Genomic DNA, 18,590 nt, shown 5'->3' on the forward strand with positions numbered 1-18,590 from the left:
TTTCATACCCAATCATGTTGCCAATTACCCTAATTAGTTGTGAAACACTCCTCTTTTTGTTTTTCCTGCTTTTCCAGCATTTTGTTACCCCCATCCCAACGTGTTGCTGTTATCAAATCAAATTCAAAAGGAACATATATTTTCCATGAAATAGTTGAATGTGTCATTTTCCACATTTTATATGCTTATCTAATAAAATCTAACAATCTAAGATTGTTTGATCTTAATATAAGATCAATAACACTTGGTTAGATTTTATTTTTTGCAGTGTGTTGTCTGTGTCCTTTTGGTAACTAAATATGAGTTTAGGAGATTTGCAGATATAAGTCTCCAAGTCATTATTGTACAACCCCAAATCAGAAAAAGTTGGGATGTTGTGTAAAATGTGAATAAAAACAGAATGTAATAATCTGCAAATCTCCTAAACTCATATTTTGTTACCAAAAGGACACAGACAACACACTGCAAAAAATAAAATCTAACCAAGTGTTATTATTAGGACCCTAATATGAAAGGCAGGTAAAATCTTAGGTATCAAAGGCATGGACTAAACATTATTTTCATTGCTGGGAAAATATCTAAATGTGTATTTACCAAGAAATAAGAAAAAAAAATTTGGTCCATGTCTTTGTCCATGTGTTTTACACTAACAGGGCGGCTACACTGGGCACATAACCAAAGCGTTCGTTTGTGGAGCGTCTGCTGCAATAATTGAAGATACCAACTGGCTACACCAAATGTGGTAGCAGTTGGTATCTTCAAAGAAATTAGATCGGTCTTCTAAGCCTACTCTAAACCTACGCTTACAGTACGCTCCATGAACGTACCGCTTGCCTTGAGAACCCAGTGTAGCCTGGGCCTTAGACTTTGCCTAGAGCCTCCTGTGTGGATGAGTTGTGCTTCAAAAGTGAACAAACCTGCCTGAGTTTCTCCAGCTCACGATAAGGCAATTTCCAGCGATCTGTATTGTTGGAAAGCATTCTGGTCTTAATCTCTCTCACCTCTTTGGCATCTTGAAATAAGAGTCGAAATCCTGCAAGAACATATGATAGTTTTCAAGAGAGAAAGGTTAGAGAGATTTGGGTTTAAAAGGTTAAAATAGAATAAAAAGTAAAAATAAATAATTATAAAATAAAGGGAAGACTTCCGGTTGCAGCACCATGTGAGGAGGACGTGTTTTCTGGTGCTCCTTGCTAGAGTGGAGAATTATATATTAAAGTTCACAGAATAGCAACAAAAGCTGTGGATCGACTAATGTCATTTAAACTACTGCCATATTGTCATTCATAGTAGCCTATAATTCAATTATGACTGGTCATCGTGGACCTGCTAAACAAACTTTAGCTAGCTCTTCCCAGGCTAGCATTAAGGACACAGCTTAGGCTGTGGCTTTAGAACAGCAAGAACCGATACTTGAAGCAATTGCTTCCCTGAAAGAGGAGCTCCTGGCAAAAATAGACAAGAAATTGGAGGGTTGAACAGCAGACATTAGGAGACAGGCAGACCAACTTTGGGAAGAGCTGGAAACTAACAGGGGCAATGCCAATAGAATTGAAATGTTGGAGCAACAGTATGAGCGGATGAGAGAACGCTGCTAACCAGCAGTCTAAGTCAGCACACTTGAGCTTGAAGTGAACTATTTCTCAGATTTCGGGTCAATTTGGGTTATTGAAATTTTGAAAAATAAAGTTAAAAATTGTACTAATTGGTATGCATCAAAGTATTAGTCGTTTTGATAGGAGTAACCTTGTGAGCTTAGTTGAGACCATAATATAAGGGAATTTATAATTTTTCAGGTAAATGTCATTACCATCACATCATCTAATATTTACATTTTAAAGATGACATGACAATCAATGATCAATTATGGTTTCATGAAGTCTATTTTACCTTGAACTTGTTAGAATTGTTGAATTTTACTTACAACATGAATTATAGTCGTTTAAGGATCTTATTTTTTTAATTTATTGCTCGACCCTGGCTTGGAATATAAATTAATTTGAAATAAATGGCATATATCAAATCTGTTTTAATCCAGTGGCCATTTAGACTGTCCAACATTGTCAAAAATATCTTATTAATGTCATTTATTGTCATTTATCAATCTATCGGCAAAAATATGCATGGTGATAGTGATGACATTGCAGTTCTGGTAATGACATTTGTTGTGGTGATGACAAATCACTGATCGTAATCTATTGCAATTAAATTTGTATAATTTAGGAGCCCAAGGTGAACTGACTTTGTGCAAAAAAAACACATTTTAAAAAAAAGACTACTTTAAATGTATGCAAACACCAACCATCATCACTGACACAGTCGTCATTACCACTACATTTCAAGCTATAATGTGCTGGTAATGACTGTGTTGGTGACGAGCAAAAATGATCACCAAGCAAGTGTAACTAGCTTTCTACATGTAATGTACACCATTTAAACTATTAAAGTCATTTTAAAATCAGGAATATTCAAAAAAACAGAAATACAATGTGTATGGTAATGATACATAATAAGTGTGCATGCCCAAAACAAGGGATAAAGAGTAGATTGTCTTATGTTTCTGGACATCAAGGCATCAATCTTTCTGCTTGACACCCATGTATTCCACTGTGATATTAGGTTATCATGGCTACCAAATATTTTTTTGATGAAAAAACAGTAGCAAAGTGACTTTATGTAGAGTGTGTTGGTAAACCATGGGACAGGTATACATTAAGCAAAATAAAGTAGGAAATGCATATATATGCTTAATGTGTGCATGCAGTTCATTAGTTCAGGACAGTTACATTTAATTCATATGCATGATTTTTGTAATTCATTTTTGATAAATAATGTTTGGGATATGGCACAACATGTGAAAACTCTGGTTGCGAACACCAAAACACAGATATTGTACCACAAAACACCAATAAAATGTGTCAAAATCATGAGAAGGAGCAACCATTAAAAAAGTCTAGGCTTGTTTTTGTTTATACTAATTTGTGATGCTAAACATGATTAGATTTAGCCTAATGTGTTTTTAATAGAATTACACGCTAGAATTACACTCTGTGGACAGAAATGGCCTGTGGCCTGAATTCTGGGAGACTTTGAAAATAGATCACATTGCTGCAATTTGCGAATAATTGGTGTGAAGGAAGGAAGGGAGAATGGTGAGGGACCTGTCAGCTACATACAGTATACAGGATTAGAGCAACATATACTGCCATCCAGGCAATGTCTTTTCCAGGGAAGACCTTGAATATTTCAGAAAAACAATGCGAAGATGAATTCTGCACATATTTAAATAGTATTTCTCCATAGAGGAAGAGTCCAGGTGCTAAGATGGCCTGCCTGCTGTCCAGATTTGTCAAATTATGTGCATAATGGAATGAAAAACATGACTAAGAATATCCGATAATGTTGAGCAACTGAAATCTTATATCAGGGAGTAATAGGACAACATTCCATTCTCAAAACTGTAGCAAATGGTCTCCTCAGTTCCTAAACATTTACAGAATTGTGTTAAATGAAGAGGTGAAGCAGCAAAGTGGTAAACATGCTCCAGTCCCAAATGTTGGGCATCAAATTCAAAATTAATATATATTTTCCATGAAATAGTCCAAATTTTCATTTTCAACATTTGATATGTTGTCGATGTCTTTTTTGCTGCTAAATATGGGTTTACGAGACTTGTATTTTATCACATTCTGTTTTTATTTGCATTTTACACACGTCCCAACTTTTTCTGTTTTGGGGTTGTAGATTAGATAGATAGATTTACTGAGGATAGATGAGTTGCAATTGACATGATTTTAACCAACATGCTATTTTTTTTGTTTGACAAACTGCAGGTCAGATTAGGATGAGAAATGAAAAGGTTGGGCATAGCCAAGTTTTTTCCAACCAAAGATAACAGGGGGGAACTGGACACAGGTGGAGAAGACAGGGAGAGAAACCAGGATACTGGAGAGAAGCTAGAGAAACAGAAGGAGAAAAGCACAGGTAAGTTAGACAAAGATGAGCAGCACAAGAGAATGGAGCGGACCGAGGGCCAGAAGCAAACCAAGGTTCCGGAGCAGCATGAGAGACTGGACTGGACCAAGGGGCAGAAGCAGTGCGAGGGGCAGGAGCAGCATGAGAGACTAGAGTGGACCAAGGGGCAGAAGCAGTGCGAGGGGCAGGAGCGGCACAAGGGGCAGGATCAGTACAAGGGTCATAAGCAGCACGCGGGGCTGGAGCAGCCCACTGATGAAGAGGGAAATGTAGGAGGGAGAGAGAGAGTGGCAAATCAGTGAAGAGTGTGAAAGTGAAGCTGGAGAGATGGCTAGGAGCAGAAAATGTCAAGCTGGCCCTCATGGTACATTGAATCACTACTGTAAAAAAGACATTTCCAACTCTAGGTGGCAAAAAAAAAATACTGATCTTGTTCAGATAAATACAACAAAAATTTAACATGTTGCCAGTGCTGTGATTGTATTTTTTTGTTTTCTCTTCTCAGAGTATATCAAAGCTGAAGGTTAAAGGTATGTTAAAGGTATTTCCCAAAACCATGCAGGGAGGGGAAAGGAGGAGCTTCCAAGGACAGTGGTATGAGGAATATCTTTTGTTGGAATGTTCAGTGGCCATGGACGCTGCATATTGCTTTGCATGCTATTTGAATGCAATGACCACATGGTGAGAGCATCAAAAGATGATGAAATGCAAAATAGAAAAATATAGCTCAGCGTGGGCATAACGAAGATTATGAGTCTAGGCACATAGGCAATTTACTTGAGATTTTGCATGTAGTAGGAGATCATGACTCTTTTATTAAAAAAAAATCTATCAGAATGCCTATCAGAATGCCCCCGCAATGCGATGTTCCAAAACGAAATATTACAAACCCTGGCAGGGATGGTCCAGGAGGACATACTTAAAGAAGTCAAATCTAGTCAGTACTTCTCTGTTACAGCTGACGAGCAAAAGGGAGAAATGCCCATAGTCTTGAGGTATTATTATGATGGTTCTTTACGGGAGGGCTTCTTAGGCTTTTGGGAAGCCGGACATTTGGATACCAGCTCCTTAGCTAACAAAATCATCTCTTGTACGGAGCAGTATGGCCTTGAATACATGGAGAATTTAGTGGGCCACAGGTATGACGGTGCTGCCATAATGAGTAGCAGGTGCTCAGGGGTGCAGACAAGAGTTAAAACAGGTGGCCAAATATGCTTTTTACGTCCACTGCAATGCTCATTGCTTAAATTTGGTCATTGTTGATTACGTCAAAAAGGTCCCTGAAGCTGGGGAGTTTTTTACTTTGCTCAAGAAATTGTAAGTTTTTCTTTCCGGCTGTTATGTCCATCAAAAGTGAATGGAAGTACAAGCGGAGATGTTTAGTGGCCCCCCTAGAGAACTTTAAAGCCTCAGCGACACCAGATTGGCCTGTCACAGCATTGTCTGCAGTACTCAAAGTGTTTGATGACATATCATATGAGGTTGATCCTGAAAGATCTACAAAGGCTCGATGGCTACTGTGTCAAATTGACCTGAACTTCATTGGGCTACTTGCTGTATTTAGACTGCTAAGTTATTTGGACCCTTTTAAAAGAGGTGTTGTCTGAGATGCATTGTTTATGCAAGATTGCAGTTGTTTTACCAGTTACCACAGCTGGATGTGAGTGCAGTTTTTCCACTCAAACTCGTAAAAAATTACCTGCACTCAACTATGGTAACTGAGAGGTTGTCCCATTTAGCTGTGCTCAGCATTGACAGTGACCGTGCAAAAGCAGTTGACTTGAACGAGTTTGTTCAACAGTTTTCAAGTCATGGCAACCGCCATCTGAAATTGATTTAACCTGTAGAGTTTAATAGTCATGTGTAATAAAATAGCAGCATTTTGCGAATAAGAGAATTGTTCAGTGTGTGTGTGTGTGTTAGTGAGGTGGAGAGGTATACTATGAATTACATTCTTGTTATGTACATTTTAAATTGTTGTATTGTAATAAATCCAAAAAGAATGTTTGACTAAGAAGGAACTTGACTGAGGCTTTATTGAATCAGAGGGAAATGTTTTGACAGTCACAGTCATCATTGCAACAATCTTGCATTAGAATCTTGTTTCAATCCAGATAACCTAAATCTATTGAAGACTTATTTTGTATGACTAAATTTGTCCATATTCCCTCGAAGCTCACTAGAAGACTTCATTTGAAGGGTCATTTTTTTTTGTCTGGGGGAGCATACCTCCAACCCCCCAGAATCTTGTTTCAATCCAGATAACCTAAATATATTGATGGCTTGTTTTGTGTGACTAAATTTGTCCATATCCCTTCAAAACTCACTAGAAGACATCATTTAAGGGGTCATCTGAGATCTTCTCCAGGGGAGCACCCCCAAACCCTCCTAGAATTGCTGTTTGACATTGTACAATTTAAGTACAGACTACACAAACTGTAGATAGTGATTACACAGAGAAAGGGTGCACAATTCACAAATTAAGACCCACATCCTCCTCCTTGCCTCCCACCCCATGTAATGTAGTGTAGAGAACAAAACACATTCAATGAAATCCGTTTACCATTTTGAATAATGTCCATGGTCCCCCTCCTGGAACCTCATGCCCTCCAGGAAAAACTCTCTAGATCCACCACAGTCTTTTTCACCAGCAAACAGAGTATATGACTACATCAGCATAATGTAATTGTCAGTTCAGGAAACCACATTTTTCTTGTCCTATATCTTCCTTCCTGAGGATGGTTTGTAGTGTTAAGTTTAATTCATTTATTATATCATAAAGATATTGCTTATTACACTTAGTCGATGACAGCTGAAATGTCAGTTTACTGTTGCACCACAGCGCCCCCCGAAATGTCTATTTTAATTTGTTTTATTTTAAAATTTCCCTTCCCACCCAGAACAATGTAGGGCCATATGAAATCTTCTGCTAGGCCGGATCTTTGGTACCCCTGCTTTAAGTCAAAGTCTTTTCAGCCTCCTGCCACATGTCATTATGAAGGTAAGATCATAACCATACTGACCTACAGCTCTGGGGAAAAAAAATAAGAGACCACTGCATATTCTAATGTCATCCTACGGCTGATTGGGATTCAAATGAGTTGACAGTCATATTCAAAATTAAGAGACCACTGCAAATTTGAATGTATCATTAAACAACTTTTCCAGCTATTTCTTGGCCCCGTTCCAACTTTTTTTGAAAAAGTTGCTGGTATCAAATTCTAAATGAGCATATATTTTCCATGTCATATATGCCATTTTGATAACATTTGATATGTTGTCTGCGTCCTTTTTGCAGCTAAATATAGTTTTACAAAATTTGCAGATTATCACATTTTGTTTTTATTTGCATTTTACACAACATTCCAACTTTTTCTGATTTGGGGTTGTATTTCTGTAGATACAACTCCAATCCTTACAGAAACACAATTAAACAATAACATCTATTAACGCTGTAATGATATGTGAACTGCGACCAAAATTGTGCCACAACCATCAACAATCTTGTGTTGCGGTTTGAAAAGACAGAACTTCAGATACAGACCCTTGAGCTTTCAATGCAACCACACTCATTTGTTCATTTCAGAGTGAATATTACTGTAGAACACAAAACCATTGTTTTATTTCACCCAGGGCTCCGAACCGGTTCAAGGAACGAAAACGAAAACCGAAAACGAACGGAATTTTACGGAATTTTACGAGGAGCGGAAACGGAAACGAAAACAAAATGGTCTTCAACTGTTCCGGAACAGAAACGTTATTCTGAAATCCACAAAACCGGTTAATAACGTTTTTTTAAGTTCTCTATATAACAGCCTAATAATTTGATTTCTGCAGTTTGAAAAAAAAAAAAAAACGAATAAATGGACCTTTGGTCCAAATGTGTATATTTTGTCTTGCTGTTGTAATGTAACCTATCCGTCTGCCACTTCGGATCTTAGGCCAGCTCGTAGCGTAGGCTACTGAAACTGATTTGGAAATTGTTTGTAGCCTATGCGTAATAGCCTATTTTGCCTGTCCACGCCTTGTCGTTTTAAAGTCGAGATTTGAAATGTTTGCGCAATTATAGCCTATTCTATGTAGAAGAGATAAACGGGAAATTTGAGATAGGCCTTGTCAGCAACAGACAGGTTCGTTTATAAACAGGGTTGGAATTATAGCGCAAGCCTTTGAAGATCTCCATATGGATAAAACTTACCAGGTAAGGAGTTTAGCACGTAATATTTTTGATAAGAAATTATTTATAGGCATAGGTTAGGCCTACAGTAAGTCTGTAGGCTATGGGATGGATAGCCCATCTGAATGTTTTTGGATGCCGCCTGTGATTTATTATTTTTGGGCATAGCTACGGTATAGGCTAAATCAAGGGGAAATAATGAGTAGCCTACGTATATTCTCAGGTAAAGTCCACAAAAATAGACTTGATGGGCCCGCCAAACACTGCCGGAACTTTAAGAACGAACGATATTTTGCGTTCCGAACCGGTTCAGGACCGATATGTTGGTGGTGGAACGCATGCAAGAATGAAAACGTTAAACATAGGCCTACCTGAACCGTTCGGAACGGAACGTTTGAAAAATAATTTCGTTTTCAAGCCCTGATTTCACCATTTGCCTAATGTAGCATTATTACACTTTCATTTTTGCTTCTACTCTTAATTGTAGAAGCCAAATGATTAACATTCCTCAACTAGCTTGAGATGTCATGCACCTTGAATTTTGACCCCACAACATTAAAAACCTAATCACTTCATCGGGCCTGTGATGCCCAATATCCCTAGGAATGTATTTATTTTACCGTTGTCCTTTATACTTCTGTAATGTTTATGCACCACCCTTCTCTGATGATTTAGTTTGTTATGTACACTGTGCTATTTGCACAATGTCTTAAAGGAGAAGTTCAGTGTGATATTGACCTAAAGTGTGTTGAAACATGATACTGAGTGTGAACTTTTGTCTCATAGCTCATCTTGGCTTGTCCCCTGCACTCCGAAATCTGGCGCTAGTTAGCCGATGCTACCAAGAGGTTTTCAATGTGGGTGCCTCGAGCATCGGCTTAGCCATGCCAATAAATCAATATTTTACACCATTTATGAGGCTCAAAGTAGCTCCACACTTCATTGGAAGACTTCCGAGGGCCCTGACATTTAAAACGAGACATTGAGAACTTTGAAAAAGCACTGGTAGTTTATTTGCAAGACGATTTATACAGACAGTACCCTTCAGGAAGTTTACTGTTCGCCGCCATCTTGAATTTACGATAAGTCACGATAAGTCGAGCGACGAGTACGAATGGACAGGTATGATAAGGGATCAGATTCCAAAAATAATTCTGTGGAAATGCATGGATTCCAGTTGCTTAGTGCTCTTGCACTCAATGGACATGCCCCCCCAGCATACACATTTAAAGGTCCCATATTATACTTCTTTTCAACAAGTCAAAATAGACCTATGAGTTGCACAAAACATGTCCCTGAAGCTGTTTGCAAAAAATTCCCCTCAGATTACACATTATCAGCAGCTCCATTTTCTCCAATTTCACTCTTTAAGAATAGGCTGTTTCTGGGGCCTGATGCCTTTAATACAAACAGTATTAATCAGTAACAAGCTGTTGTTGGCCATGCACCACTCCGGAACTGATTCCAAGTCAACAGGCAGCATGGTCGTAACGTTACCTGTCATTTTATAACAGTAGTTTATATATCAATACGATATTAATATATTAATAATATTGTATATTATATACAATGTATATTCAGTGTCCAAATCAGTCCAGTTTATACAGGTTTTCAAATATTCTAATTCTCTAGTATTCCAAATTAATAAAAAGTCCCCCCCAAAAAAATCGAGGTATGTATCGAACTGTGGGTTGAAAATCGTCATACAAACTTAATTGTGAGTTTGGTGTATCTTAAAAGTACCCTAGTAAAAATACCCCACTCCCAATCAATCTTTAAACAACAATGGAAGCTGCTCGCATGCATAGACAGTAAAGGGGAAAAAAAGCTTGCTCGTCTGGTGTAGCCAATGGATGCATAACTTTTTCTCTTCCGTACCGGTGTAACAAAAGTGCTGAAATTCTTGCGGTATGCATGCATGCAATAGGACTGTGCATTACCTGGCGAAAAACAAAACCTTTTTTTTCAGATCATGGAGAGATTTCAGATGTGCAATAACTGTAAAAGGTGTCTTCATAAGTAAGATTGGTGTTGGTGAAAGCTATTGAAATGTTAAAACCTTGTCCACTGAAATCATAACTTAAACAGCCCCTGAATTCTTAATTTTGGGTAATGCTAAAAATTGTAACCTAAATTATTAATTGCACAAAAAGATTGCTTTTTTTGTTTAAAACAATTAGATCAGATTCCCCATGCAAACTTTGAAATGAACAAACTGAACACAAATGTTGTTAGTGTTGATATTGAAGTATTGAAGAATCAGATGAAAATACAGTTGCTTAATATATAAAGGCTTATAGGCCTACATAATATGGATTATTTAAATGTAAAAAAATCACATAGGCCTATTATTTAGGAGGATTACCCTCGCAAAAAGGGGGCGAGGGACTGTTTGTTTCAAATTAATAGCCCTCCATATGATTTCGGGTCCTTCAGGTAGCCCTCATTCCCAAAAAGGTTGGAGACCCCTGGTCTAGGGGATCATGTGTCTGTAAAATATGATTTGCCCTTCGGTGTGGCCCAAGGGAGCTTTCTTGGTCCTCTGCTTTTTTCCCTATATATGCTTCTATTAAGAAACATCATAAGTCAGCATAATGTAAACTTCCACAGCTATGCAGACCCAACTATATATTTCTGTGGAGCCAACAAACCCAGATGGCCTCTGCTCCCTTATCACATGCTTAGCCTCCATTAATCAGTGGATGAGGGAAAAAAAATCAAAGCTAAATGACGGTAAAACAGAGGTACTTTTGTTTGGACCAAAATCAAAGTGAGACACCGTTCTTAGTAATCTTAGGAACCAAGCACACCAGGTAGTAACAGGGCTAGGTGTCATCTTAGATACAGAGTCTTCTAGCCCCATATTAGTTAAGTTACCCAGACAGCTTATTTCCACCTGAGAAACATTGCCAAAGTGCGGCCTTTTTAACTCAACAAGATGCAGAGAAATGAATCCATGCCTTTATCACTAGTAGGCTAGACCAGAGTGACCACAGTGAGGCGCGCCTCCCCTGGGGGGCGCCAAATAATGAGGGGAGGCTATCCTGTGTGAGAATATTGTGCCAAACTTCATAACGTAGGCCTAACTTAGCAATAGTGCCGCCAGCCGAGCTAGCTGCAAGTTCTCGTCGGCAAATCAAAATTCCACTGAAGCTCCAAGCGGATTTGTACACGCGGCCTTACAGCACTGTTTACAGCTCTTCGAGTCCTGGTAAGATGTAATTTTAAGTGACACAAGAGTGACGTAAGAGGTTGGACATATGTGACTGTTGGTAATATGTGACGTTCCAATAGCTAACTTAAAATGGACAGATTTGTCACAATCGCTGCACGGCCTGAGCCTGATATGGGCAACAAAGCCAAACGTCGAAAATATGATGAAAACTCATTGCATTGCATAGTATAGCGATTTAAGTGGCTTAACTTAAGTGAATATCATTATTTGAAAATTATTGTGGGGGGGTGGGTGTCACTGTTTTCAGAGGGGAGGCCCACATTGATGGAGTTTGGGAACCCATGGGCTAGAATCCATCCTCTGCACATCCATCACCGTTCGGTTTGGGGCCGCCACATAACAGGATAAATGCAGATTACAACACATAATTAGGAAAGCTAAAAAAATCATTGGTGCCCCCCTGCCCTCCCTCCAGGACTTGTACACTGGTAGAACCAAGAAGCGGGCCGAGAACATCTTCAAAAGACCCCACACATCCTGCATACAAAACAACCAGACACAAGAACAGCTTCTTTCCCTCTGTGTGTGTGTGTGTGTGTGTGTGTACTAGTTGTACTACGCTACATGCGTATACATTTGTTGGTCTTCAGAAACAGTGTGTGTATTCCCTATGATAATCTAGGCCTACATAAAAAATGTTCAAAAATGTGGGGTGCCTTAAGATTTTTCATTCATGTAAAGGGTGCCGTGACTGAAAAGAGGTTGAGAAACACTGGCTTAGGCTACATTTTAATGCATCTTTTCTGTATAATAAGCTCAAGCTCAGTCTGTTGTTAATGAAATCAAAAGAAATGAATGTTGTATCGTCAAACTGGTCCATTGCCACTTATGACCGGATTTAGGCCTAATGTTAAATTTATTGAATTTAGTTCAATTTGATTGCAGACAGGATCACATACTAAATGGACAAAACTATATTTTCCTGTTGTGTGCATTCAGTACTTGGATAGAAAAGGGGATGAAGGAGTTTTAAAACGCAAGCTACAGTGGGCAGTGCTTCGACTTGGCCAGCTTCACTCGCGGTCCGCGCGTCTTCACGCGACTTTAATTTGTATTTTCCACTGCAACAACCTGCAGACGCTGCAACAACCCAAACAACCGGTAGATGGCTCAAGTGAGCAGGGTGTCTCGTAAAAAGAAATGGAGCCTGGAAAACCCTACACAGACTTCACTACAGACTTTAGCAGACTGGTTTAGAAATAATAGCCAGAAATATGCCTGCCCTGCCCCAATAAAGAAATATTTGGTTAACTGCGAGTGAATCCCGTTTGCAGTCGTAGAAGAAACGCAGGACAAATTAAACATTCTGGTTTTCTCCGAGTGCAACGATGATAGACAGACATCATTTGGACAAAATATAGAGCATATTAACCTCCGTTGCTCAGCCAAACGCCTTCCTGTTACGTCCTGTTATAACGGAGTTACAGGCGATAAACGATTTTTGATGGTCACAAGTTTACTTCATTAGCGGTTTATTTTTTTGATTATTAAAGAGTGTTTTTCATTTAAAGGTTTGACTTTGTGCTTGTTCAGTAGAGCATATAGTGCTCTTCCCAATCCCAGACGTTCACATTGCATGTTTGTTTGTAATGGATGCAACTGCGAGATAGGCTACGCGTTTGATGGCAATGAGTTGTTAACAGACATGAACCAAGACATATAGCCCAGCAGCAATCTAGGGACTGTTCGTTATTTATTGAAGGGGCCACCGGAGGAATTTTGAGTGCTTCAGTCAAAAGTTGCATGACCCTCCCTTGCCTGCTAGAAATTGTTCAATGACCCTCCGACAGAATTGTTAAAAAAGACATGACCCTCCCCTGCCAACTGTCGCCGTCTTCCGCCCGTGCTGCTTTGCGCCACAGCCACACACTGTGATAACGTTCTTAAATCAATCTTTCCCGTGAGCTTGCATGCTACCAGTCCTTCCTTTTCAAATGTGTTGCGCCTGTTTGCACAATTTCACAAATAATCATATGTGATTAATAATATGACAAATAATCCCTGTGCACGGGGACCCGAAAACAATACATGCCAACTTTTTCCGTGTTTTCTCACGATTTTAACTTCCCCCCGCTGTCTTGCCGTTTTAATGTTTTCCCGTAGAAATCCCATATTTGAATACTCTCATAACAGCCCTGGCATCGGGCCTGTCTCTGTGTTGCCCTGTTGCTACCCCTTGCCCTTCCAATGAAACAGATGTCTTCAAATCATCGTTTTCCTTGCTTGAAGGCGAACTTAGAGTGATGTTAACCTATTTAAGTTTAACACTGTGATTGTCGTGAGAGCACGATTCATTGGCGCTTGCATGTTCGGCCTTATGTCTACGTGCGCACCTGAGGCTACGCAGCTACTAGAGAAAGAATTTCCCCTGTTTGTATGTTCACTCCAAGTTGGCCTACCATAACTTACCAACTCTGCACTGTAGACCCTAACTGGCTATTTATATTTTTCTGTGAAATAAGCAAATGTATTTGTTCAACTTTATGAAGCAGAATTACGCACTAGGCTACTTGGAACTTAACACATTTGACAAAGGACATATGTATGTTATAGTGACAAAATATTAACTTTCAGTGTTTTACGATGTCTTTGTCATGGCAAGTTTTTTTCCCCATGCATTTATTCTAGGCTACTGTCAGTGACTGCTGTGAGAGAAGAGGGTTCTGTGTTTCGTTCATGTCAGTGACTGACGCGGGAGAAGCGGGGTCTGTGTTGCGTTGCGTTAATTTATTTTCAATTGGGCATGCCGTGCCATGTCGTCCACAGCTCAGTTCTGACAAAGCCGAATTTACTCCTTTTGAAACAATGAGTGTGCGCGTTTGTATGGTTATTAGCTTGACAGGGGGGATCCCAGGCAGCTTTCAGCCATAAGGCTACTTTGAGAACATTTCCTAATTCACCCGACACTAATATTCAAAATGGCATAGCCGGCATAGCCTATTAACTGACCACCCGATTCACGTTGACTGGGGGGCAGGGGGGGCCATCAGACATTTGTGCCCAGTTAATCCGGCCCTGCCCCCAACAAATCACACCTTCCCACCAGCTGTGATAGCTTAAAAGAAGTCAAGAGGACTCCTAACTCACAGACCTATTCACAAACCGGTTTTGTGGCATTTCGCCTGTTTTGAAATCCTATGCGGCTACAGGAGCTTCCAATCGTGAGGAAGCAATTTTGCATTGTAGGCATAACTAACATGCAATAACGCCACCAACAACCAAAACTAGGCAACTCATTGTCAACATGTAAATTAAATGTAACATTATTGTGAATCAAATTAAAATGTTCTCTTTTGCAAACGTAGGCATAGGCATAGTAACAGATTAATTTAATAATGTTACAAAGATACTACATCAATCCGTATGTTTCATTAGGCTACTAGGCTATTTGTTTTGCCTTAGGGACTGTTCGTTATTTATAAACGGGTCCACCGGAGGAAAATAGGGGAGGGTCATGTCTTTTTATTCTTTGTTGAGGGGAGGGTCACCTAACTTTTTTTGTCCAGGAAGGGGGGGGTCACCCATCTTTTGTAGGCTATTAATGAAAACAGCAAAACATCAAAGTGGCTTGTTTGATTGTTGATTTCTGTCGCCATATAACGTTCTCTTTCGTTCCATAGCTCTGTCAACATTGAACAATGAAAATAAGGGAGATTTCCCGGTTTCTCACAAGAAATACCCGAAAATGTCAACATTAAGCCCCATTAACGTTGGAAGGGTTGGAGCAACAAAGTAGCCTACTTTATTCACGCCTAACAGCCTATATCCATTTAGTCAACTTTATCCAGCCCTAAAAAAGCTAAATTTAACTTTGGTTTACTTCTAGTTTACCGTGTAGCCTAACTTTAAACAGTGTGCATGCTTAACATAAAGCATAGCCTACTTGTGCTTCATTCATCCAGCTCCTAACGTGTCTCCATCCTTTCCGTTTTTGTTGTTTGCAAAAAATATAGTAGCCTAGGCCCTATTTATTGGTAACCAGCAACAAGTGCAATTTGTTAATCGCTGTCATTCTCTCTCCTGCCAACAAAAATGTGTTACGTTCCAAGTAGCAGTGCGTGATTCTGCTTCATAAAGTTGAACAAATACATTGGTCATATAAATAGCCAGTTTATGGTCTACAGTGTAGAGTTGGTAAGTTATGGTAGGCCAACTTGGAGTGAATATACAGGGGAAATTCTTTGTCTACTCGTAGGCTAGCTGAGTAGCCTGGCAGGTGCGCGAGATAGCCTCTGGGCCTAACACCAAGCGCCAAATGAATCGTGGTTCTCCACGACAACCCGCCGTTAACTTAAATAGGCCTAGGGTTAACATCACTCTGAGTTCGCATTCAAGCAAGCAAAACGATGATTTGAATACATCTGTTTCACTGGAAGGGCAAGAGGTAACAACAGGACAACACAGAAACAGGCCAGAATGCAGGACTAATGTTATGAGAGTATTACAGTAATATTGGATATTTTACGGAAAATATTAAAACGGCAAGACAGCGGGAAAAGTTAAAATGAGAGACGAGTCCATAGCAACAAGTTCATGTGTTGAATTTGTTATTACCCAGTGTGCTTTGTTGAATGGTCTCAATGTTTTATTGTTTTATTTCATGTGAATACTTACTAGAGGAGTAGGCCTAACTTATTTCAAGTAGGCAAATGCAGTTGCAGGAAGTGTGCATTTAGTTTCCATGCTTATTGTGTTTCCACAACAATGTTAGTGAGTAAATCTACTGAAATGGCCACCATCTTGGTGAAGTGTGATGTGTAAGATCAGAAAGCAGAGGTTGATTTTAGAACGGTAGCCTAAGTCGTTATGTTTTCTAAGGCTTAAAAAAAGGTAGGAAGATATCGACAATTAGCCAGGGAGGGTCATGTCTTTTTTTGAAAACTGCTGGAGGGTCGTTGAAAATTTTTTGCAGGCAGGGAGGGTCATGCAACTTTTGATTGAAGCACTCAAAATCCCTCCGGTGGCCCCGTTTATAAATAACGAACAGTCCCTTACCACCGTGTAGTCAAGCCTTAAGACATACCCAAGTAGCCTAAATGGAGGTAATGTTTAATTATGCATGATTTATTTTGTTATTGAATTCGTAGGCTGGGATTACTCTCGGCAAGTCTCCTGCTTTTTCAGTAGGGGCAGCAGGCAGAGCGATGTACAGTGGCAGAGTGACGCACAGTGGCTGAAAGTGGTACTAAAGCTTCACGCAGCTTCACGTCTCGTAATGCGCGACTGAAGTGGTCATTTGAAAGCGATGCCCACTGTAGATGGCAGCAGCACATATTCAGAATACAGGGGATGACCTGTGTCTTGATATATTTGTATCGCTTTGTTGAACACCTGCTTATTAAAATATTCGGTGAGACCAACAAACTTCACTCGCACTATCTTACTGGCTACATTTACAATCTTGGAAAGTGCATTTTTGTCTCTGAGAGTGACATTTCCAATAGGTGTGATTAATCTTTATGAGCTCTTTTGGGCCATATTTTACATGACAATTGACGTTGTCAATGAATACATTTTGTGCCCAAGTATTGATTGAAACTGTCGGGCAGTGTTGTTGATCTGTATTGTTGAACACACATTGCGGATATGTCCGTCCTAACGTTTTACAATGCAACAAAATATTTAAAGAGCATCAAGCTATTCAAATCTCTATCATGCAAGCACAGACAATATAATATATAACAGGCAACAGTCAGTCTTTTTTATTAGGAAAGGACTCCAAACCATCACTGGCTTTGAAAGAAAGTCTCCTCCTATGATGAATGTGAGTAAAGCCCTCCCTGATGAACTTAATGCTTTTTATGCTCGCTTTGACATGAAAAACACAGACTATCTTGCACTAGCTGCAGCATGTGAAGCAAATGAGGATGCACCTTTCTGTGTCTTTGAGGTCGATGTGAGCAATGCCTTTAGGAGGGTTAATTGTAGAAAAGCTGCTGGACCGGATGGAATTTCTAACAGGGTTTTGAAATCCTGCGCTTTTGCACATCTCCATAGAACTTTTTATTTATTACTTTTGATTTCTCCTCCATCTACCGATGTCCTTGATTGCCTAGCCCTTCTGCCCCCAACACACTCACAAAACACACACACTTACATCATCACTGTCATCACCTCACATACATACAGCACACTGCTTGCTACAGTAAGCCTCCTCTACATACTTGCTGCACACTGCCCCCACCACATACACAGCACATTGTCTTCAGGATCTTCTCCAACACACATCCTCTACATGCTTTACAGCACACTGCCCCCACCTACCCACACACACAGTCACTGCTCCACCCTCCCCTCCACACACACACATCTTCACTGTCATCACTCACATACATCATACATACAGTACTCTGCTTGCAATAGTAAGTCCCTTCACCATACTTGCAGTACACTGCCCCCACTTACACAGCACATTATTTCATCAGGAAGCTTCTCCAACACACATCCCCAACATACTTACAACACACTGCCCCCCCACCCCACAATACACAGCACATTGTCTCATGAGGAAGCTTCTCCAACACACATATTGCACACTGCCCTCCCCCACATACACAGCACACTATCCCATCTCCCCCTGTCATCCCCCCCAACACACACACCAAGACCCCCCTGGCAGTTGGTTAGCCCCCTTGAGCCGTGGATCTGCCCAAGGTTTCTTCCTTGGTAAGGGAGTTTTTCCTTGCCCCTGTTGCTCTTGGTGCTCCTTGTTGGTGCCCCCCCAATCCCAATCCTCCCCCACCTTCTTATGCAGCCCTTGCCACTTAATCTACTAAACCCCTCTTCTACTGCACTTTTACCCCCATAAATGCACAAATAGGCTGACACCAGACATAATTTCACTGCATTTCTTACTTCCAGTAACTATATGCATGTGACAATAAACTTCCTTGTATCCTTGTTTATAGCGTGTTGCAGCGGGCCACTGACAACATTCCAAAATAATCTTACACTTGGTAGTGGTATTACAGATAAACCAAAGTATTGCAAACTTTGAAAGTGTACAGAGGCTATAACAAGGATGGTTTCTGAAGGCAACACACTGCCTTACTTCTGTTCCAATATGTTCCTGTTGAACCCATTATCAACCACAAACAGACCCCAGGTTGTTTTAACTCCAGAACTTCTCTTTAACATTTAAATATATAAAGCAACACCAAAGAGTTTTTTGTAATACTCTAATTGTAATACTAATTTTTTTCC

General features: G+C 39.9%; 1 protein-coding gene across 5 annotated transcripts in view; it reads right to left on the bottom strand.

Annotated features, from left to right (window-relative positions):
• The window catches only part of letmd1 (LETM1 domain containing 1), a 45,149-nt gene that overhangs the window by 19,342 nt on the left and 7,217 nt on the right, over positions 1-18,590 (bottom strand). For all 5 annotated transcript variants that reach the window (XM_048240214.1, XM_048240215.1, XM_048240213.1 and 2 more), the window contains one exon: positions 918-1,033. In XM_048240214.1, the coding sequence (XP_048096171.1) occupies positions 918-1,033 (116 nt within the window). The remainder of the gene's footprint in view (positions 1-917; positions 1,034-18,590) is intronic.

This window comes from Alosa alosa, chromosome 4, assembly GCF_017589495.1.
Source record: "Alosa alosa isolate M-15738 ecotype Scorff River chromosome 4, AALO_Geno_1.1, whole genome shotgun sequence".
Taxonomy (NCBI): domain Eukaryota; kingdom Metazoa; phylum Chordata; class Actinopteri; order Clupeiformes; family Clupeidae; genus Alosa; species Alosa alosa.